This window comes from Mus caroli, unplaced genomic scaffold, assembly GCF_978045245.1.
Source record: "Mus caroli unplaced genomic scaffold, Mus_caroli_1 scaffold_12, whole genome shotgun sequence".
Taxonomy (NCBI): Eukaryota; Metazoa; Chordata; class Mammalia; order Rodentia; family Muridae; genus Mus; species Mus caroli.
This window is the reverse complement of record NW_028227267.1, coordinates 71,209,080-71,233,864: the sequence shown is the minus strand read 5'-3', so window position 1 is coordinate 71,233,864 and position 24,785 is coordinate 71,209,080. Positions and strand designations below refer to the sequence as shown.

Below are 24,785 nucleotides of genomic sequence, written 5' to 3'. Positions count from 1 at the left end.
TGCCAGTTGTGGGAAGCCACATGTGCTGTTGCAGGGTGGCGCTGGCTTCTGCTGGCCACCACACATACATAGGCAGTAAAGTTTTTTTTGCCAAGATGAGGTTTTGAGAATTAACCAAAATTAACCAATCAGATGAGAGAGAAGTTAACCAATCAGATGAGAGAGAAGTTAACCAATCAGATGAGAGAGAAGTTAACCAATCAGATGAGAGAGAAATTAACCAATCAGATGTAGGCATGCAAATGAGGTGGTAAGCATCAACCAAGCAATCCGGCTGTGAGACACGCCTCTCCTAGGCCTATATAAGCAGCACCAGTTCTGGGCTCGGGGTCTATTCGCCTCTACAATCAAGCTCTCCCAATAAACGTGTGCAGAAGGATCCTGTTGCAGCGTCGTTCTTGCTGGTCGAGTGGGACGCGCACAAGTGATACCCCTTATCCATGGTCACTGCTGCTCTATTCATAACACCCAGGAACTGGGAAAAACCTAAATGTCCATCAACCGAGGAACGCATAATGAAAACGTGGCACATTTACAACAACAGAACATTATTTGGCTGTAAAGAAAAACAAAGTGATAAAATTTGCAGGTAAATGGATAAGAGTTAGGAAAAATCGTCCTGAAAGAGGTAACCCAGAGCCAAAAAGACAAATATTGTATGTTTTTTCTCATATGTGGATATTAGCTCTTAAGCTTCAATATATGTGCTAAAATCCAAATAACCACAGAAGTTAAGTACTTAGTAAGGAACTAGTGTGGAGGAGAGGCTCTCCCATGAAATGGGAAATAGAATAAAGCTTTCTGGAGGCTAAAGTGGAAACAAAAATAGTATTAAGTAACAGGGGATGAAAGAGAAAGGTCCTGGAGGTTTATGGGGGGAGACAACTAACACTAAAGGTCACTTGGAAAACCATATGGAAGCTTATTACTGTAGAAGCTTCCTAAAATGCATACATATAGAGAAGAAATCTAAATGGACTCATCAAATAATGGGGGAGACAATGCTCCAAGCTATCTTATTCCACCAATTAAAGCATCCAGTGCCAGGAATGAGTTACATCTTGTTGAGTCATTAGTCCAAGGGGTCACATGAAAACTCCCCAAACACCACAGGTTATTGCCATAGTTACCGGTTGCCTTCCACAAGGCCCTATTGTCGAAGACAAGGTTTATATATTTGAGGACAATGCTTCATGCACCTTAGAGAAGTCGAGCTGGTGCCTAACTAGAAGCGTTCCCCCTACTGACTAGGATTCATAGTGTAGAAAGTGCTCAGCACTCTACCAGAAGAGAAAAGTAATCATAAAACCAGCTACAAACACCATGGCCAGCAGTGAGCTGCCCGCAAGATGATACTGGCATAATAGTGGCACAAATGTTATGGAAGTAACCAACCACTTTTGGCTTGGATTTAAGGTCTACTCCATGAAATAAAACCCATACATGATGCTGCTAAACTGATCAAGAAGCTGAGACCAGATAGGTTATGATGGCATTCTGCTATACCCATAGATCAGTGCCTCACTCAGCCAGCCACAGAGAAACCTCTTCTTGCAGTAGATGGGAACTAACAGAGAGGTCCAAAGCTACACAATGTGCAGAGAGTGGAAGACTTTGGAGCACTCAATCCTAAATGGGATGTCTTCGTGAAACCCTACCCCTCAAAGCTCAGGGATCTAGCCAGAAGAAGCAGTAGAAAGATTGTAAGACCCAGAGATGCTGGATGGCTCCAAGAACATCGTATCTTCCAGACACAGCAGGATGGATGCACATATGAACTCAGAAACAGGCTGCATGCACAAGACCTGCACAGGTTCAAGCCAGAGTTCAGGCACTGAGAGTGGGACTATGGGATGTGGGGGTTCATTGCTAACCAATAATTATTTGAAGGTGATACCTGCTGGCAAAAGGAAAATCAGTGTTTTCCAATGGAATCTCATTGGGCATAGTAACTACATCCCAGGGCGGCTCCATGCTTGCGAGCCATCACAAAGTAAACTCCATGGTTTTGCTTTGGGTTTGTTGTTGTTTGGAAGGGATCTCGTGTGTGTGTGTGTGTGTGTGTGTGTGTGTTGTGTGTGTGTGTACTTTTTGTTTGTTTCAGTATTTTTGTCTTATTTTGTCTTTTGGCCCTGTGGTTTTTATTTTTGTGTTTGTGGTTTGTTGTTGTTGTTGTCATTTAAGAGAGAAATAAAAAACAAAGATGGGTTGGGTTGGTAGGGAGGTGGGGGAATCTGGGAGAAGTTAGGATAGGGGAAGGAACATAATCAAAACATATTGCATGATAAATTTTTAATTTAAAAAAGGTGATAAGAAGTGCAGAAATGTTCAGATCCCAGCAGGGTTCTGCTGCTGACCCCAAGGCATGTGTCTCATGTAAAGGGAACATGACAGCATCCATTTTTTTGTCCTTCAGGACAAAATAAGATCTTGGGATTTTCCTCGCACATAGCTGGCCACAAGAGGTACAGTCGTAAAGCTGTATTTGAAGAGCTACCCAGTCTATTTGAAATACTCCTCCCTACTTTGATCATATATTACTTTTATATGTTAGCATTAGAGTTAGCATTAGAGAAACCCAGTTTGGAGCGAAGTCTATGTGAGCCTAGACTGTCAAGGGGAGTTCAGAAGCCCTGCTCCACCACCTAGAGTCCACATGCCAGCCTGTTCACCGGGAAAGCATTTGACAATGGTTTGATGTCTGTATGTCTTTCGTGAACAGGTACATTTCTGTCTGCTTTCAGCACTCATTAGAAAAGAGAAAAGGGACTGCAGAAGACACCCCAAGGCAATGAGAAAGAACAGTCACATCTATTCTCTTTGAATAAAGGGACAAGGACTATTAGAAACAGTTGACACAGTGAAAAGTAAGGGGACCCAGGTGCCAAGAGGACAACCCGTAACATAGCAGTCTATCTTGAGGTTATATAGTTCACTGCTTTTATTAAGCATTAATGAAAACTCATGTAGTCTAGGTTGTCTTTAAAAACTTTTTTCCTTGGAACACAGGGCCCCCAATGGAGAAGCTAGAGAAAGCACCCAAGGAGCTGAAGGGTCTGTAACCCTATAAGTGGAACAGCAATATGAACTAACCAGTACCCCCCAGAGCTCCTGTCTCTAGCTGCATATGTAGCAGAAGGTGGCCTAGTCGGTCATCACTGGGAAGAGAGGCCCCTTGGTATTGCAAACTTTATATGCCCCAGTACAGGGGAACGCCAGGGCCAAGAAGTGGGAGTGGGTGGGTAGGGGAGCAGGGCAGAGGGAGGGTATAGGGAACTTTCGGGATAGCATTTGAAATGTATATAAAGAAAATATCTAATAGGAAAGAAAGAAAGAAAGAGAGAGAGAGAGAGAGAGAGAGAAGGAAGGAAGGAAGGAAGGAAGGAAGGAAAGAAAGAAAGAAAGAAAGAAAGAAAGAAAGAAAGAAAGAAAGAAAGAAAGAAAGAAAGAAAGAAAGAAAGAAAGAAAGAGAAAAAAAAACTTTTTTCCTGCATGTCACCACATTGTGTTTATGTGGTGTGACACTGCTTAGTTCTCCTGAATTTATGGATATTTCTTTTTCCACAGTGGTAATAGTTTGCAAAGGCCCCCCTCAACTGCATGCATAAGCTGATTCGTTCCCACAAATGCACCTCTTTGCATAATAAAATTGTCCCATTGTTTTTATAAGGAAATTCTCTTGATTCTAAGAAAATATTAAAAAGAATGTTATGGTGCCAGGTTTCAAGAACACCAGTACTGAAACTCAAGTGAGCATTATAAATTGCATGATTATTTTGTAAACTATGGTTTTCTTATGTACAGATCACTTGAAAAACTGATTGTTGATGGGAATCCCATAACGTCTTTTCCACCTGGGATTTTGAAGCTTAACTTGATCAAATTTCAAATTGAAAATACATTCACTGGTTCTCAGTTTTGGTTAGAGAGTTCCTTGAATGACCCCCAACAACTTACTCAAATTTGTTCCTTATACCTTGTTAAAAATAAACTGTTGGATTACATCTCAGATGCAGTTCGAAAGTCTCTTAAAAGGTGAGTAATTTCTAACATGCTTCCTATCAAAGCACATCCCTTAAGTATTTTACTAACACACCACACACACTGGCACACACACACACACACACACACACATACACACTGGCACACACACTCACACACACACAGGCACACACACACACACACTGGCACATACACTCACACACACACACACTGGCACACACACACACACTGGCACACGCACACACACACACACACACACACAGGCACACACACACTGGCACACACCTTTACACACAGTTCATTTACCCATTCTTGTCTTGCAGGTATACTAATGGAGTCTAAATCAGTCCCATTTTATAATATTCTCCAGTTATTTCTGAAGTTCATGGAGGACAGTGTGTTGCTGAGATGGTGCACAGTGTCTATGCATCTGTTAGTTAAATCTCTTTTAGGAATTACTAAGGACATACAACGACTCCTTTTGAAAACTGTTTAGCCCCATGGGACCGACTTTGCTCCATTCTGAGATGTTCCATTCAGGAATAGATAAGACTTTCTTTATTTTTTACACCATGAATCAGTAAGCAATTAGGGCTTTGTTACCTAACCTCAAGACCAGGGTTCTTAGGGTCCACTCAAGGTTGTCCGCCATGTCTAGGTGTTACATAACTATTTTGATTATTTATGTCAAAATAAATCATTATTTCTGGGTTGTATGGATAGTACAAATATTTATAGTATGTCTAAGTAAAATGCTTTACCAATACTCAATAAAGACATGGCTATAGCATAATTTTGATCTCGATGATCTCTCAGAGGACCCTAGCTAAAGCCTCTAAGGTGCAATTACTGGAAGGATAGAAACCTTTAAGAGGAGGGGTCTAGTGAAAGATTCATAGGCCATGCGAGCATGCCCTTTAAGGGAACTGCGGAATCCTAGTTCCTTTTGCTTGTTGGCCATAAATGAGTGGCTTTGCTCTGCCACCAACACCCACCATGATATGTTTCAGTGATCTTATATTCACACAGTATTCACAAAGGCTTAGATTTAATCCCCAGGACCTCAAAAGAAGACGGGGACCCGGTGCTTCACTTTTATAATGCACTGTGCACACATACCCTGGCTTTAGAAAATGGGACCCTTGCACACATATCTAATTTGTTGTTCCACTGTAATAGGATTTAAACTTTGACTTAGTAATAAGTGCCTTATCTAGATGGAAGCTCAATAAAAACCAAGCATGGAGTTTTATATTAGTGGAAACTCAAATATCTACCTCATGTTTCTTCTTTTTCAGCACATCTGAATGTGATTGGTGCCATGGTCCCAAGTTTGGTGAAGGTTTCCGCATCATCCGATCCTGCGATATCTTTGGAGTATCACATGTCCCCATTATGTTCCATGTCTGCTCTTCTAGTTGCTATCGGGACATCAGGGAAACCACCTTTGTTTTAGAAGGTTTTCCTAGTAGAAGAATAGCTCTACATATGGACTGGGTAAAAGAGAGCAAAGTCAGCAATGTCTCATTCTATTTGTAAAACCCACAAATATTTCTCTATAAGTAATTCACCTCTTAGAGCACCGGTTCTGCAAGGAGACCCATGGGTCTTCTCTGCTGAGTTCTCTCTGATCCTCCTCCTCATGAAAGCCTGATGGTTAGAAATCGGTGCTGAGCTCTGACTCAAGGAGTAGGAAAGGCCTTTGGAGTTCAGTAGGGACCTTGAGAAGTTCCTGGAGAACATGTTTACAGTAAAGGGGGGGGGGGTGGTTCAAAACATTTGCCAAAAGAACTGCATCTTATACTTTGTCTTTTCATGGACCTATATTCAATGACAGGCTAGCAGCTTGAAGCCATTATGGGGAACTATGTTGCATGAGGCCACAAAGTTATGTGTCCAGGTACTAAATGTTAGCTTGTGCACCCTCCTCAATGCCATCCAGCTGGTTTTCTTCTGAGAATAAAAGATTAATTGCAAACTGACTTTTAGCCTTTTGGATTGTTTCACCTGCTTCTTAGAAAACTAATATAATCTTTATTGGTTACCTTGGCTTATATCCCATGGAACTGAGATGGGCCAGCGATGAATTTACCATAGTCTTCAATGATAGCCAAACAAGAAAGCAGAACCCACCCAATGACACTGTAAAGCAATGGCCATCTAAAGTAGAACTTGAGGCTTTACACATTTATTTTGAAAGCTTGAGAGATGACACTTCAGTTAAGAGCACTTGTTGCTTTTGGAGAGGACCCAGATTCCGTTCCCAGTACCCACATAGTGGCTCACCCATAACTCTAGATCCAAGGAATCTAATGCCTTCTTCTGACCTCTGTGGGCACCAGGCATGCATGTCGTCCACATAGATACATGCAGGCAAAACACTCATACATATAAAACTGATTTTAAAAAAAAGTTTAAGAATTTACTTTGTTCATGGTGGTTTGAATAAGAATGGCCCCACAGACTCATATGTTTGAATACTTAGTTCCCAGTTGGTGAATGGTTTCAGAAGAATTAGAAAGTGTGGCCTGGTTGGAGGACTTGTGTCCCCAGGGGCTGGCTTTAAGGTTTCAAAGGCTATGTGCTGTGTTCTCTACTCCCTGCTTGCTGGCAGAGATGTGTGTCCTTGGCTGTGTCCTGCAGCTGTGCCTTCCCTCCTGTTATGGACTCTTAACTCTCTGGAGCCCTAAGCCCAATGAAACTCTTTAGGAGCTGTCTTAGCTGTGTTGTTTTAGCACAACAATAGAAGCATAACTAAAACATCAGTCTAGGGGCTGGAGAGATGGCTCAGAGGTTAAGAGCTCTTCTTCCAGGTTAAGACTGACTGCCCTTTCAGAGGCCCTGAGTTCAATTCCCAGCAACCACATGGTGGCTCACAACCATCTTTAATGGGATCTGATGCTCTCCTGTGGTGTGTCTGAAGACAGCTGCAGTGTATTCACATAAACTAAACAAACAAATCTTTAAAAAATAAAACAAAACAAAATATCAGTCTACTCATTTTCATCATCCAGCCTCTGAGAACCACGCTGTCTGTCCCTTCATTCACCCCGTCTGTCCCTTCATTCACCCCGTCTGTCCCTTCATTCACCCCAGCAGGGTTGTTTGTTGTCCAGTGAGTTCAACAAACAAAAGGTAAACACATTTTGACATAACAATTTCAAATGACACGGGATTATTTCCTGTGTGACATGTTTTGTGTGTGTGTGTGTAGAGTTAGTTCAATCTAAAATAGTAATAATTAAATTTAATGAGATCAGCTGATTTACATTTATGCTTATAATCTTTGCTATCATATAATTGGAGGTTGTCATAAAGAAGAAGCTGTCTGATCTATGAGTCTCATTTTAAGAATATTTAAAGATAATACAGCAAAATAATTTGTAAAAGTTTTATTTTTAATTGTGTGTGCACACACATGTGTGTCAGTTTGGGGGTGGGGGAATTGTTGCCTATGGGTCTAGGTGCTCACAGAGGTTAGATGCTTTGGGTCTACTTGGAATTGGCGTCACAGGCAGCTGAGTGCTGTCCAGTGTGGGTGCTGGGAAGCAGTGTGCATCCTCTGCAGGAGCAGTGCATGCTCCAAACAGCTGAAGCTATCTTTCCAGGCCTTCGGAAGAATGTTCCATAATGATTATGGAATTCAATAAACAGAGATGTTTTTGATATTCTGCTTAATTTAAGTAGGAATAGGCAAAGAGTGTGGAGTAATGTACACTGTAATGTCTAGGAAAACAAACTATAGTAAGAGAAACAACTATCCTACTACATATATGATCCTGAAAGGGATATTGACAAAATGGTAACAAATTAATTAATCCAACATATTATATGCCTGTAGTCAAAAAATAAGGTAAAAATTACATAAGTTGAAGTCTTACTGGTGTATTATCAATTCATGATCATGTTTATACATAGAAACATTGGAGATGTGTCATGATGAGCAGTACAACCTTGTGGCAAAGATCTCCTATAGATCTGCAAGGCAATCATACTTTATATAAATGTTAAAATATACAACTGAGCCTAAGAAGTATAGCAATCCTGTGATGCCAACACCCTTTGAAAACCAAAGCTAACTGATGTGTGTATGTGCTTATACACATTTAAATACTGTGTACTGGACTTAAAAAATAGAACTATCTGCTTCACACCAAAAATGACATTCCAGTGTTAGACCTAAAGTTCTAGAATTTGAGAGATAAAAGAAATAGGTGGGAACTTTTAAAGCTTAGTCCAGGGACAGTATTCGCCAGTCACGCATGAGGTCCTGTGTTCAATCCCCAGTACATGAAGAAAAAAAAAAAAGCCGTACAGGTAAAACTAATCATCCTACATATAAGTTATAGGACAAGCAACACACCAGGGATATAACCGTTCTAGACTGGAATCCTGATGGGAAATGACAGTACCACATTTGGCCCAACAAAGGGAAATAAATTGCTTTGTGCAACTGTCCACAGGCAAGATACTTCAGTACCTCAAACTGTGTCAATAAGGTGCTGTCTCTTTTCCTGTCTGCCTGTCATCTGTCTCTTAACAGCACCTTTAAATTTGTCTTCTATCCAATGTTCTAGTTCTCTTCTTGTTTCTGTGAAAAACAAAAACAAAAACAAAAACAAAAACAAAACCAAGCAGACTCCTGTGGGTTGTGATGCTCTCTCAGCAATTAGGATATCCACCAGCTTTGTCTTTCAAATATGTTTGCTTTATTCACACAAACATTCCTTACTCTACCATAAAGGCTAAATAGATATCTCACCACTGGGGGAACAGTCGACTGATGCAGGGTTCCACCAGGAAATCTTCTCTGGTTAGAACACTCAAGAGCTTTGTAGGCTCGACCCATGCCAGGAGGATGGCTCTGCTGGAGGTCCTTGAGCAGGTTTGCCAGCGGTTATCACTGGCAGGTGGACTCATGAGAATTCAGCAATGATTCCATAGGTTTGAAGGTCTCCAAAGCCAGGGTCATATACAGAGGCCAGTCTCAAAGCACTCTTGCCAGTGGGTATGGGTAACATTGATAGGAGAACAGCATTGCAATCCTAGAAGCCACCTAAGTTGCAATTTTTCACTCTCAGGATTCACAGCTAAGTCCCAGCCCCAGCTCGTGGGCCTTTTTTTAGAACAGCAATCACTATAATCTTTGGAATTGCTTTGGCAATTGCCCTGATTAGCTCACCTAACGGCTCAGCCAGCAAGGGGCAGAATCAACTTTCTTCCTCTCACGTCCTTGGGACAGCTCACCTACACCCCCTGCCATGAGGGTCAGCTCTACTGTGCTGTCCAGGCTACGGGGACAGGGCCATAGGGTGGCCTTCAAGAGGTAGGGCCAGGTCAGCACAGTGCTTCAGGTGGCAGTCCAGACCAGGGACATTGCATGGCCTTTGGTAGTATCTCAGTCCTGCAACATCAACACAGACAACAGCTGTCACATGACCACAAACCCAGACATAGCCCCTGGTGTCCCCATAGCCTCAACATGTTATCTGGTGGCAGCCCAGACCGTAGACATCCTCTTGGCCTTTGGTGGTACACAAGCCACAGACATAGACACAGACATAGACACAGACCCCAGCAGCAGCAGGAACATGGATCCATACATCACCCTCAGCAACAGCCTGGTCCAGGAGCTCACCATGGCTTCTTCATATCTGCCTGCTCCTCACCATCTTCCATTCTCCAATTCCACCTCTCCCCACAGGGCACAACCCCTCGGCTTTGTTTTCTCCTCTATCTATCTATCTCTCCACTGTGTATTCCATCTTTCCATGTCCCCATCACACATTCATCCATCACAGAGGCACCCAGGGCAGGTGCTTGGGTGTCTTTTTCCCAGCCTCCTCAGGCTAGCATGACCAGGTGTATGCTTGGTCATCTTTCTTGGGTCTGCCCTGGCAGCTGGTGATTTATGTATATTTTTTAAGAAGCTTATACTGTAGTAGGTTTTCCTAGGACCCCTCAAATGACTCTTAGTTTTAGCTTTCACTCCCCATAGTCCCTTCCTTACCTTCTTCTTTCCCCCCCTCCCCATTTGATCCTCCATTCCACTACCATCCCATCCATCCACAACTATTCTATCTCCCCTTCCTAGGGAGTATGGTCTAGTTGGTTGGTTGGTTGGGCTTTCTATCACTACCAACAGACTTTGTGGGGAATCGGTATTCTCAGCCAGTTGTGCAATAAAACAGGGTTAGAATGGAGGGTCAAGGATTTCTAAATCTTCTCTGTCATTTACTTTTTTTTTTTTTTGATTCTTTGTTTTTTTTTTTTTTATTTTTATTACATATTTTCCTCAATTACATTTCCAATACTATCCCAAAAGTCCCCCATAGCGCCCCCCACTTCCCTACCCACCCATTCCCATTCTTTTGGCCCTGGCATTCCCCTATATTGGGGCATATAAAGTTTGCAAGTCCAATGGGCCTCTCTTTCCATTGATGGCCGACTAGGCCATCTTTCGATACATATGCAGCTAGAGACAAGAGCTCCAGGGTTCTGGTTAGTACATCATGTTGTTCCAACAATAGGGTTGCAGATCCCTTTAGCTCCTTGGGTACTTTCTCTAGCTTCTCCATTGGGAGCCCTGTGATACATCCAATAGCTGACTGTGAACATCCACTCCTGTGTTTGCTAGGCCCCGGCATCGTCTCACAAGAGACAGCTTGGGTCCTTTCAGCAAAATCTTGCTAGTGTATGCAATGGTGTCAGCGTTTAGAAGCTGATTATGGGACGGATCCCTGGATACAGCAGTCTCTAAATGGTCCATCCTTTCATCACAGCTACGAACTTTGTCTCTGTAACTCCTTCCCTGGGTGTTTTGTTCCCAATTCTAAGAAGGTGCACAGTGTCCACACTTTGGTCTTCATTCTTCTTGAGTTTCATGCGTTTATCAAATTGTATCTTATATCTTGGGTATCCTAAGTTTTGGGCTAATATCCACTTATCAATGAATACATATTGTGTGAGTTCTTTTGTGATTGTGTTACTTCACTCAAGATGATGCCCTCCAGGTCCATCCATTTGGCTAGGAATTTCATAAATTCATTCTTTTTAATAGCTGAGTAGTACTCCATTGTGTAAATGTACCATAATTTCTGTATCCATTCCTCTGTTGAGGGACATCTGGGTTCTTTCCAGCTTCTGGCTATTATAAATAGGGCTGCTATGAACATAGTGGAGCATGTGTCCTTTTTTACCGGTTGGGACATCTTCTGGATATATGCCCAGGAGAGGTATTGCTGGATCCTCCGGTAGTACTATGTCCAATTTTCTGAGGAACCGCCAGACTGATTTCCAGAGTGGTTGTACAAGCTTGCAATCCCACCAACAATGGAGGAGTGTTCCTCTTTCTCCACATCCTCGCCAGCATCTGCTGTCACCTGAATTTTTGATCTTAGCCATTCTGACTGGTGTGAGGTGGAATCTCAGGGTTGTTTTGATTTGCATTTCCCTGATGATTAAGGATGTTGAACATTTTTTCAGGTGCTTCTCTGCCATTCGGTATTCCTCAGGTGAGAATTCTTTGTTCAGTTCTGAGCCCCATTTTTTAATGGGGTTATTTGACTTTCTGGAGTCCACCTTCTTGAGTTCTTTATATATATCGATCCATTCCTATCTCCTTGTACTAAGGTCAAGTCTAAGTGGATCAAGGAACTTTACATAAAACCAGAGACACTGAAACTTATAGAGGAGAAAGTGGGGAAAAGCCTTGAAGATATGGGCACAGGGGAAAAATTCCTGAATAGAACAGTAATGGCTTGTGCTGTAAGATCGAGAATTGACAAGTGGGACCTCATGAAACTACAAAGCTTCTGCAAGGCTAAAGACACCATCAATAAGACAAAAAAACCACCAACAGATTGGGAAAGGATCTTCACCTATCATTTACATTTATAATCTAAGAGAACTGCTGTGTGTCGTTGTTGAGAGGATGGGGAGATGGTTCTGAAGTTAAGAGTGCTGGCTGCTTTCCCAAAGGACTCAGGTTCAGTTCTCAGCACCCATATATGTACATCACAATAGATTCAATATCTCTGGGCAGCAGGCACTCCCAAGCAACCCCCAGGTGTCTCTATGCTTGAATACAACCTTCTTGAGGAAAGCAGGGTTTGCTTTTATCTGTTTGAACCTAAGCATCTGTGCTGACAGTCTGACTCCTGCAATGAGTGACTATTTGAAGATGTTTCCAGAGAGGATAGGGAGTAGAGATGGGGAGAGACCAAAGCTCAACCAAGGCAGCCCAGAGCCAGGAGGGTCCTAGGTGGCACTTCCCTAGGGCTCCTGCTTCCTACAGGTTCAGGAAGTATGGGAGTCTGGAGTTTGTCTGCCTTGGAGAATCATCCCCACCTCTTCTACCAATGCTCATTCATCCCAAACTTCCTTCACTTCCAACAGTGTGGGCTGACATTCAGTTAGAGTTCTTTTGTCATAGGGCCAACTGGACTTGGACAGTATGTGCCAGGTCTGGTATGGCCTTGGTAGGAACAGAATGACATGGCTCCTGCCCCTGGGACAGGGCCAGCAGGCATGGGCCTCCATGAGTGTCGATGGCTGCTGTGGGCATAGGGCTTGTTTGTATAATAATGTACATATTTCATGTCCCTCTGAGTAGTGTCCTCCCTGTTAATGTAAATGACTCCATGATAATCAGAGACAGCATAAGTCTGGGAGGCAAAGACGTGGCTAATGTCTCAGCAAAATGGTAAATGCTGGGATCTTCAGAACAACCCTTTAGGCTGTGGATAAGAACTCTAAAGACATGAGCTCAAAAATATATAACTTCTCAAAAAATAAAGATGAGATATGAATTATGCCTGGGACAAAGCGAGTCCAGGCACAGGTGTGGTAGAAACGGTATTTCAGGATAGGATCTCACCCAGCTAGCTTTATTACCTGGGTTTAACCAAGGCAGGGAGACCTCTGAATTCTTTTGCAATGTTAAAATGAAATGTATAGTTGCAGTCTCCTAAGAATTAAGGTGCTGGGTCACCAGATAATCAAAAGGAAACCTGGAGTAAATGACTGGATTGATAGGTACAATAAAAACTTGGCTTATGATCTGCAAGAGATGAGCAATCCAGAGAACCTTTTAGAACAGCAAAAGAGACTCGCTTGGAGAACGGTCTCAAGCAGAGCATAGAGAGAGCTGTCTGGAGATCTCTAGAGAAAGCAGAAGAGAGAGAAAGCAGACTGGAAAGCTGTCTCAAGCGTGGACCCACAAGTTGACTTGAAGTCATTTGTTTTTGCTGCTCCCAAACACCCCCTTCCTCAGAACCCCTCTCCAAGCTGAGGCTGGCCCTTGGCGAGTAGGGCATGGAAAATGGACAGGAATTGATTCTGCCCACCTTTTAGAACCAAGACTCAGGCCCTTGCTGCAGATACAGAAAAAGTGAAGTGGAGCGATTTACCCAAAGCTCCTGAGCTTGTTCCTGGACTGACAAAAGCCTTGGTGAAGGGCTTGGCACAGAGCCAGGATGCAAGAAGGGCAGCTCTTCATTTTAGTAATAGAACTCATATCTCCTCCAGCCCGGCCCAGGCTTCCCTCCTACACTGTGATTGCTGCCTTTATGCCAGCTACTGTTGGTTGTTTAGTTGCTTAAAATAGATTTTGAAGTCTATATTTCTCCAGATTCTTCTTCTTACGAAACACAGTGACCTTCCAAATGATTGATTGTCGATGGCGTTTCTCTTGAGATTTCGTTTGTTGTTTTCATTGCATTTAGGGGTTGGGAAAGGATGAGGAGAGTAGTGCAAAATTGATTCTTCTTTTTGATTCCTCCACGTTGTGCTTAGTTGAGCACAGCTAATATCTAAATCGGATTCTTTCGGCTTCTGAGAAGTGCAAACGTTCTGCATGCAATTAGTTTCAGAAATATGGGGCCTCCGCAAGGCAAGATGCTAACTCATCCTGATGACCTCACCCTTGTCTGGCAGGTTTGGAGGCTCTGTGTCTCAAGTGTCGTGTGTGGGTGATCAGGGGATGGAGGAAGGGCCCAGCAGTTAAGAGCACTGGCTTCTTTACAGAGGACCCAGGCTCAGTTCTCAGCACCACAAGAGTCTGTAACTCTAGTCCCCCCCTTCTGGCATCTAGTTTCCATGGTTATCAGATACACATATGGTGCACAAACATAATATAGGCAAAATACCCATGAGAATTTAATAAATAATAATTCATGCAGAGGCTGTAGTGATGGATTTACCTCTTAATGACTGTCTCTCTTTGCTTTTTTTTAAATGGAAGCCATGAGATTTTTCATCCTGCTTGTTCTTAACATACCATGTAATGCTAGATTTTGTATGAAGCAAATACTTATAAATGTATTTAGCCAAATAGATTCTCAAAACAATAGTGATCCCAATAAGGTATGGATGGCATCAAGGACTCCCCACATTCAACCATGTTGAATCTCTTCTCAGACTTACCTGAGATACATTTTCGTTTAACTGTGTATTCTCAACTTGTGAAAAACATTCACAATTATGGTCACTTCTGGCCTCAGGGGAGGAAAAGCCTATGGTTTAAAGAGATGTAAACTATAGGGGAAAAACGTCTTGGAGCTGGCAATATGGTTACAAGCACTCTGCATTGACTGGGCTCACAAGTTCCCCCTTATGAGATTATATCCCACAGCTCACGGCTGATACTGCCTAAGAATTCTAACACCTTGTTTTCTAAGCCAGCCATACCTGCCTCCAAGCCTTGTCCATCTGTTTATTCTCAGCTTTTCTGTGTTTACACACTAACACCTTGCAAATGTTTGATATCACCTCTCTTCTGATCACTGAGCCAGAATTGGGTAGCAACAGCAACAAGGTGCAAACAAAACAAAACAAGCCAATAAACGGGATTTTGACTGCCTTTATTTTAGCCCTATGGTTTAAAATAAAATGTTTCCAAAATGAGCCACTAAACAGAACCTGGGAGAAAAGCGGTCAAAGCTGGAGTGAGGACAGCCGGCTGCCCACCTGCCTGGACGGTGCCTAAGAGGCATGAGTGTTGGGGCTGAGTGAGTGAATCAAAAGGGAGAGAGTGAGGTCTATGATGGCCCAATGGGGAACGTGTTTGCCACACAAGTGTGAAGATTGGAGCACAGCTCTTCACTCCAAATCTACATAAAATCAGATATGGTACCATGTGTCTATAATCTCAGCACATCCAGGTGGGAGGGGGAGACTAAGGGAATCCTCAGAAGATCACAGGCCAGTTCAAATGGCATGTTTATTAGTAAATAACACTGTGTCAACGTGAAAGGTCACCTAAGACTGTCCTCTGACTTTCACAGGTACACGGTGGAATGAATGCACCTGCATTTATATACATAAACAGAGAGACAGAGAGAGAGAGAGACAGAGAGATAGAAACAGAGACAGAGAGACAAAGAGAGATAGAGACACAGAGACAGAGAGAGATGGAGAAAGAGACAGAGACACAGACATAGAGACAGACAGAGAGAGAAACAGAGGGAGCTGTGTATTAAGTTGAGCAGCACCCAAAGGAATTCCTTTAGAGAGTAGTGCACCTGAGATAAGGCTTCAGAAGCCACGTGGTTGTCCCCCCTGCTCTATGCCAAGTGGAGAAGCTTCCAGGCATACTTGACAGTGTTTAGATGTGTCCCTTTGAGCATGAATAACAAAGGGACTTGATACCAGACACCCAGAGGGATGAGAAGGACTGGCTACCGGCCTGCAGGGGCAACGAAAGGAGGAAGGAGGCAGTGGCCTGGGTGAAAGATGGGATAAAGATGTGTGCGTTTTCCTCCATGGGTGCTAGGGAGGAAAAAAAAAAACCCAGGTCTTCTGCAAGAAGAGGAAGTTCTCATAATGGCTGAGCCATCTCTCCAGTCCCAAGTCACACAGATCTTCTAACACCACGAGGCATAAAGAAAGGGTTTTGTTCCCAAAGGGCAAAGGGGAACGTCATCTCTCACTTCTCAAGGTTTACTGGAATAAGCTGTCAGGTTTAATAGAAGGAAAAGAAAACAGTGTCATTAATGTGCAGAAAGACAGAAGCATTAGAATGGGGGTGGGGGTTGCAGGAGTGTGACTCCCCGCCAGCCAGGAAGCCCCGAGAAGCCTATGCTCCCCCTGTTCTGTAGAGAGCAAGGGGAACTGGAAATGCAGATCCATCTGTGGACGTGCGAATGCTGGAGTACTTCTTTTCAGCATCAGTATTGCAGAAAGAAGTACCCAGTGGGACTTTTCAAGTTCATTTTCTCTCTGGCAATATACCAAGAAAGGAACCCAGTGTGACCTCTGGTCATGATGTACCAGAACCAGCTTTTGGCTTGGCTCAGGGAAATCTTAAACATGCTCATATTTAGATTCCGCCTGAGTTATTGGTGGATAATGGCTCTGGGGATGGTCTCTTTGGAATGCGAATGAGCCCTAGAGACAGATGTCATCTGTGACAGACTGACTTCTGGCCAGGTGTAGCTACATTCCTCGGTACTTGGAGGCCTGAACATATGAAAGCCATTGTTTCCTTTCATGTTCCACTAAGCAATCACAGAAAGTCTTTCTCCTTACACAAATTTCTCTGTGTACCATAAAATGCTATATTTGTGGATGAGGGTGTCATAATTATTTGAGCTCCAGTTGGAACTGCCAGAGATTTCACTAAAAGATGAGATTAGGGGGAGTGGACAGACATCAGAGGTGATGAGAGGAGGAACCAGGTCACTCTATGAGGCCCCTCCCCCACTGCCACCATCCTGAAGTGGGCCATCCTTGTTCAAAAATGTGGCCATGCCTCCCTCCTTCAGTCTGAAGCTGCTTATGACCATAGACGTTGTGTGAGACTGACGGGTGGCATAGCCTGTTCCTCCACTGGAGAGCGTGTTTTTGTGGTGCCTGGAACGTGAGGAGAATCAGAATCAACCTGTTACTCAACATGCCACCCGGATCTCAGGGGCCACCAGCCTCCATAACATTTCACAGAAGTCGGCTGCGTCTATGTCTGTTTGCTCCTTGAGAAAATGGGAACCTGTTATATATTTGCTATGTTTCAATAAAGAAAGCTGAGGCTAAGATATTCTTCCAAAAACCAAAGGAGGCTCCAGAACAAATACATATGTGGCCACGTTTCCATCCAGCTGAAATGTTAAGGAGCCAACTAGCATATTCACCAGGCGCTCAGAGAAGATGTGGACCATACTCTTAAAAGCTGTGTGGCCTTGCAAAGATCATATGCCCCAGTATAGGGGAAAGCCAGGCTAGGAAGCAGGAGTGGGTGGGTTGGGGGGCAGGGCAGGGGGAGGGTATAGGGAACTTTCAGGATAGCATTTGAAATGTAAATGAAGAAAATACCTAATAAAAAATATTTAAAAAAAAAAAGCTGTGTGGCATTGTAAAAAGCGATCCTTCCATTTTCTTTTCTTTTTCTCTTGTTCCAATTTCATATACCTTGTAGACTGCATGTGTCAGCCACACACTGACTGACATTCTCTGTCTGTCTGTCTGTCTGTCTGTCTGTCTGTCTCTCTCTCTCTCTCTCTCTCTCTCTCTCTCTTTTTCCAGACAGGGTTTCTCTGTATAGTCTTGGCTGTCCTGGAACTCACTTTGTAGACGAGGCTGGCCTAGAACTCAGAAATCCGCCTGCCTCTACCCCCCGAATGCTGGGATTAAATGTGTGTGCCACCACGCCCGACCTGACTGACATTCTCAACCCTGGATCCTTCCCAATTTTATCCTACACTTTTAATTTGATAAGTGAGGTATGAAAATGGCAGCATTGCCCAAGTAATTTATAGTAATGCAAAAGTTGGCTCCGTGAGCAGATCAATAGTCTACATCAGACAGAGACACTTACAGAAAGTCATTATCTAATTGCAAGTCTGTGCCGAGGCACCAGATTCTCCACGACCTTAACTGAACATTTCTTATCCCAGAAATCATGGTAATAGCCCTTGAAAGAGCTTCAGGTGAGGGTATTTCTTTCCAATATCATGCATCATAGAAATAATTGCCTAATTGGGATTTTCCAATTTCATTTTCTCTTTATGTTTGTCAATACATCAAGGGAGGAACCCAATACGATCCCTGGTCATTATGTTGGAACTAGAGAACCCTTAAACATCCCTACACTCCATCCCACCTGATATCATTCCTGTCTTGGGATAGAAGTACCTCTGTCATACCACCATCATATTAGGCTAGCTCTTTATTCTCTACTTTCCACAGGGCAAATGGGATTACAGTAATTTGTATTTCTTAGTGGATATGAATCAACAGCACCTTTCTAAAATATTTCTTTTTAAAGTTTATGTCTTCATTTTGTTTTTATGTATAAGGGTATTTTCCCTGCACATGCATTCCAGGTGCTGTCAGAGGCTAGAAGAGACGGTCAGATTCTCTGCAAATGGCATCTTAGATGATTGTAAGCAACCATGTGGGTGGATGCTGGGAATCTAACCCAGATACCCTGGAATAGCAGCCAGTGCTCTTAACCACTGAGCCACATCTCCACCTCCAACAGTATATTTTGACTAAGATAAGTTTTGAAACAGCAGAGAAAGGGACTAGAGAGATGGCTCAGCAGTTAAGAGCACTAACTACTCCAGAGGTCCTGAATTCAAATCCCAGCACCACATAGTGGTTCACAACCATCTGTAATGGAATCAAAAGCACTCTTCTGGAGTGTGTATGAAGACAGCTACAGGGTACTCACAAGCATAAAATTAAATACATCTTTAAAATAAGAAGTGGTATAAGTGTATTTGTAGCAAGAAATTTTTAGGGAGGCTATTTATTACCTTGCAAGACAATGGGATGCTACTTAAGCCATGCCTCTCTCTGCTTTAGGATCTACACTTTGCTCAGGCTATCAAGACCCTGCCCCAGCACCAGACCCTAAGATCCTCTGAGAACACGAAGGCTCCCTGAGAAACTCCTTTTGGGGATTTGTAAGTTGTCAGCTCTGGGTCTAGCCAGAGGCAAGCATCGTGGCCCTTTTGAGACTCGCTCTCCCTTGCTAGTCATTCTGGCAGAGCCCACTGGGAAAGGAAGTTTAGAATTCCATTCACTGATGGCTGGAGCTGAGCACAGCACTCAAGGCGGCTCCTGAGAACAGAATGGGAGCTTAAACTCAGTTCCTTTCCATCTACCCTGCTAGGCTCCACCTTGGCTCCACACTGACTACCGTTTTGACAAATCCCTTCCATCTCATCCCAATACCACAGCAGACTTCCCAAGTAGCCGAAGCTTCTTTCTGGTTCTTCCCCTCTCAGCAGGGCTGTCATGATCTATCTTGACTCTCAGTTTAAGATTGGACTGAGAAACATCCAGGAGACTAATAAAGCACACCTCGGTAGGCGCCAGTGATGGCGTTCCAGACATGTTTAGATCATGACTGCTCTGACAAGGGATGTATCAGACTCTCATAACATCGATGGTGCCGTTGGGAGGTGGGGAGCAGTGGGAGGTGAGGCAGAGCTGAAGGAGGTGGATCGTGGGAGCCTGACCATTGGGGATAAGCTTGTCCTGGTACCTTCCCGCTCCTCCATGTTGCTTGCTTGGTTGCCTCGAGTTGACCAATTCTGCCCCACCACACCCTGTCACCACGAGCGCCAAAACCTCAGAAAGTGTGAGTGAAATGAGGAATTCTTCTGTGTGGTAGTTTTATTTAGGTCACAGCAACACAAAGTCTGACTGGCACACTATCTAAACTACAGCCCATTCCATAACAGCCAGCCCCAAGCAATCAGGGTACCCTTTCACTAAGAACCAGCAAAGGTTCCCATCTTCAAAGTCCTATGAAAACCAAACAGACCCAATTCCTAGACTCAGCACAGTGTTCAGTGGGAGGCTGCTGAACACAGTCTTGACACACAATTCCAGGTGCCTGAATGTTCCCTGGTCCTGAAAAAACACACTAGATTTATCCCCCTCCCTCAAAGGCATGTGTCATTCTCTTATTCAAAGAGATCCTTAATTTTTTATGACATTATCTCTAAATTGGACCCTGGCCTCTAATTTACATAATTTTCAGACGTCTCAGGAAATCTATTTAAAAATTGAATGGGAATTGAGTGGGCGACAGGCTCCAAGGCATAGGTAGCCAAGCCTCCCTGGCTGTAACGGTTTTCTGGTTCACTGGCAGACAGGGCTCCAGGCCTCTACGCTGACACACTGTAGTAAATTTCAACTAGAAAGACCTTTGATACTTTTTCATCAAAAATCATACCTAACGATTGGCAGATGCTACCTGCTTCTCTCAATGAAACGCTTCAAGCTCACATCTCTGTTTTACAAGTAACTTTATCAAGTAAGGAAACAGCAGACCCTGAACAACAAAATAACAGAGCGATACATAGAAGTGTGGTTGAGCCTCTGTTACAGAACACTGGTTTCTTTCCGCAAACCTTTTGACCCCTCCAAGTCATACCTTAGAAGGTGACATTATTCCCCTTCCCATCCTACTGAGCCTCCAAACTGAGTTGCATCTTGGAAAATATTGACTGATCCATTATGGAGGAAACAGTATCTCCATGTGGCTACTAGAACTTTTCTTATATTCAACTCCATTTTCTGGTAGCTTGACTTTATAAACTTTTAAAATTTTATGAAGCATAAATACATCATGAATCCCACTAAAACATGACATCCTCTACTTGGGGCTGGTCTACATGGTTTGTCTTGAGGGGGAGGGGAAGGGACAAAACAGGAGGGGAGGGAAGGGGAAAGGTTTTAAAGAAAGGGAAACCTAAATGTACCAATCCTTCCTCCTCTGTGGCTTGTTGCAGAAAAGGGAACCCTCTGGTAGACCCTGAGAAACTGGACAGACGTTGGCTCTCCTCAACCTTCCTTACCGCCGAGATACTGCCTCCGAGAACAGACATAGGTGACAGGAAACATGTGGGTTTGCATGTGTCAGAACTAGCTTGAGCCTTGCAGGTCTGTATAGTTCTCCTAGTCCAAGCCACAGTATTGTGTCCCAGCCATGACAGTAACTGCGGGAACCTCCATAAATAGTCACCAAAACCCAACACTTAAGTTTATTCTGTAGAAAGCAGGTCCACCAATCAGGGGCTGAGCTCCCCACGACAGAGGGTCTGCTGTCCCCCCCGCCCACCTCCCGCCCAGTGCCATGCGGTTCTCAGGGCTTCCGCGAGTTGCATCAAGCAGGATGACTGATGGGTGTTGCAAGCAGTAGAAACCACAGTCTGCCAACCCCCGTGGCCCCTCCCTGCTGCCCTCCCTCAACCCTTTCCTGGCAAATAATATCTAATATCTGGTGCAGCACAAAAGATCAATGCCTTCTGCAACGATCGTGTCTCTAAAATTAGTGATCAGGCAAGGGAAGAAAAAAAAAATCAAATTACCAGCTCTTTTAGACTACATTTGAATTGTAAGTGCTATGGTCATCAAATGCAAACTATTATCTTTGGGTCCATCTGTAAACAGAACACCTTAAAGGAGGAAACAGCAGGCTAGGAGGAAGACACTGCAGAAGCAGCCTTCCTGCTTTGACCTGCTTGTTTTCCCAGAAGATTCTGCCAGTGAATACCATAACACTACCAAGGGGCTCTCCAAGGGGCGTGTCTTGAAAAGGCGAGGAAGCAGCTGCTCTGCGAAGGCTGTCACACACTCAGATGGCAGGTGTATCTGTTCCTGTTGCTGCTGTAACAACCACAAACCAGTGGCTTCGAGTGAATCACGACCTTAGCAGTTGACAACTCTGAAGCTCTGAAGCTTGAAATGGGGGTCTTGGGGTTAATGCTGGTGGGTTAGTGCTGGCGGTGGCTTCCCTACTGCACGGTCAGCTGACCACCAATGTTAATTCAACCAGGAACTCCAGTTCCGTCAACTGCCGGTTGCATGACCTCAGCGCATGCTCCAAAGATTTGGATGTAGGTGTAGGGTGAGTTTGGGGTGGGAGCCCTTTCTGTCTGCCACAGAGGGACACTTCAGCCTTCACCCTCACCCTCCACATTACCCTCTACTCCTCGCATACCTCACCATTGACGCCACCCCCACACCACGCCTCTTCACCCTCCACCGTCGCCCACTCTCCACCCTACCCGTGTCCTCCCCTCCCCCTCTTCCTCCACACCATACTTCCTTCCCAATGCAACCTGGCTGTTTTGGGTACATCTCTACTTCAGATGGAGCCTATAGGTGGCTCATCGGGGCCCCCTGCTGAAACGCATCTTCTCTGGGGCATTTCAGGGGTGGTCAGGATGTCAACTGAGGGCAGCTAACCTCTGCTTCACGAAGCATCATCACAACCACGACTAACAGGGATTTGGTTCCTGCGGCATGAGCAGCCATCAGGGCCCTCAAACTTCTGTGCCACTGTATGAAAATTATTTTTAAAAACTCTCTGGGCAATTTGCTAATTATTTGAAGTTTCCAGGATTTCCAATATCTGTGAAAGACAGAATGAGGTCCACATGTTGGCCGAGTTGGCTACGTAGGTCTAGAACTGAATGGGTTTGCTTACGAGCAAGGCCACTTAGAAGCAGGCTATGTTTGCCAGGATCAGTTCTCACTCTGATGCTGTCCTGGCAGAGGGAGATCAGACAAATTGCCACGTGCATTAGTGTGCACAGTGCACACTGCCCTGTACTGCATCATTAGTTATGCTAGCCAGAACTTATGATTAAAGAAGCCGTGTGCATACTTCAGACACAACGCTCTAATCACAAAGTAAACCATTCTCAGAGAGCTCCTGTGTCAGAGTCACAGTAGCACCAGAGTTAAAAAACCAAGAGTGTCACAGAGGGTCAATAGCAGAACAATTTTAGACAATGACAGATTCTGTAAATATATACCAAGTGTGTGTGTGTGTGTGTGTGTATATATATATATATATATATATATATGCATATATATATGCATATATATGTGCATATGTATATAGCATATATATGCATTTATATATGTGTGTATAATTTAATTTATAAAATGTATAAATGTTTTATATGTAATTTATGTATAATAAATGTATATATATTTATATAATTATGTTTATATAATTTTATTTGTTGTATTGTATTTATACATATACATGCAGGAAATTTCACTTAACAATTTGCAAGAGTATAATAGCTTTTGAACTATGTGGTAGCTGCCAATAGCTCTTCCAGATTGCTTATACGCTCCATGTAGAAGGCTTATCACACCCATGCCTTTACCACGTGATTTGCCACACCCTCCTGCAGCAGAAGCCATTTCTCTTGGGCATTAACATGGGGCTTGGCTGAGAACATGCTTTTTTTTTATATATATAATGGAATGTAAGGTGAGAGCATCTATTGTCTTACCAAAGGCTCTCAGAGCTGTTGTGTGGTTCAGCCCTGGCCTGCTTGCTTTCTCTTATAGAAATACAAGTAAGAAATAAAACTTTTCTTGTTGGAAGGCCCTAGGTCATCCATTGCCACTGCAGTCTAGCTAAACTAAAGCTAAGAACAATGGATGAGATAAGAAATAAAAAACCTTCTGATTCATGGCATCTTGGAGATTAAAACTAATAACCCAGAGTTTGGGGTTTTTTTCCCCTTCAACTTGTTTGGTAAAAGTGGGAAAATATAGGGTGGATTATTTCTTTGTTATTTAAGACAAGCTCTTTCCATGTAACTCAAGCTGATCTGGAACTCAATATATATAGCTCAGACTGTCCTCTTACTTGAAGCAATCCTCCTGCCTCAGCTTCCCTAGTGATGGATTCCAGGTATGAGCCACCAAGTCCAGCATTTTCTTTTCTTTTTTTAAATTACTTTTAAAAAAATAGAATTGAATCATGTGAGGAAAATGCTAATTTTTAGACGATGTATTTTAGTCAGAGTTGAAATTTCTACTATGTGGTAGTTAGATATTTCTGTACAAAATGCCTTTATTTCACAATGCTCTAAAGAAATATAGCTGAAAATGGTTCTAGGCTTTTCCATTTTAGCCCCTTGACATGGAGGTTCCAGAACCGTTATGATGGCATGTCTGCCCTCTGTGTCACCAGCGTCCCTCTGTCGGCACCCTGTGTGACTTTCAAGTCATCCCACCCCTCTTTGTCTTTGATGTTGCAATGGGATATGTCTAGTGTGAATTTGGTTTTACTAAGCTTTGGGAATTTGTACACACTCTCAGACTGAAGCTATACTATTCCTTTCTAGAACATTCTCAGCCCTTGGCTCTTCCTGGTTTTCTGGATGTTCTAGAATCCCTGTGACGTAACCTGTAGCTTCTCTGGTTCTCCATTTCCTCTCCCTCTTCATCTCTTTGTCCTGGTGTCCAACACTCTACAGAGTTCTGTCATGTTTATCTTCCTGTTTTCCATCTGTTTTTAATACCATATTTATTTCATGAATCAGTTTCTATAGTGGCCCTTTTGATTCTGACAGACTCAGGTTGACTCTGATTTTTGTAGAATTTATTCTTTTGTTGTGGTTTATAATCCCATTAAATTAGTTACTATAAATGTGCTCATTTTGTAGCTTCAGCTGTCTTGTTGGTCACATTCTCTGTCAGCTAATCTTGCTTGTTGACTCCTTCCTGGGGGATGACTTCCTCTTTGGACTAATGATTTTTTTTTTTTGGTTGAAATTATTTATGGTAGACATTATTTTTTCCAGAGCAGTCTCGGGAGTTCTGGGTTATGAAACCTTCCATTTGTTCCAGTGAGAACTGCAGTGTTTCCAATGGCTCTGGTTCTGGTGAGAACTGCAGTGTTTCCAATGGCTCTGGTTTAGCTTTTATTGTGACTCCTTGGATCAAGTTTCCCAATCTTTGTAAATAAGATAGATACATTCAGAAACTATGTGTAAGGTCAGTATTTGCAAAGTGACTTT

At 43.3% G+C, this 24,785-nt stretch overlaps 1 protein-coding gene across 3 annotated transcripts in view; it reads left to right on the top strand.

Annotated features, from left to right (window-relative positions):
- Lrrc63 (leucine rich repeat containing 63) overlaps window positions 1-5,978 on the top strand; it is a 44,454-nt gene extending 38,476 nt beyond the window's left edge. For all 3 annotated transcript variants that reach the window (XM_021181984.2, XM_021181985.2, XM_021181986.2), the window contains exons 9-10: window positions 3,805-4,035; window positions 5,301-5,978. In XM_021181984.2, coding sequence (XP_021037643.1) covers window positions 3,805-4,035; window positions 5,301-5,541 — 472 coding nt within the window. In that variant the 3' untranslated portion in view covers window positions 5,542-5,978. The remainder of the gene's footprint in view (window positions 1-3,804; window positions 4,036-5,300) is intronic.
- The last annotated feature ends 18,807 nt before the right edge of the window (window positions 5,979-24,785 follow it).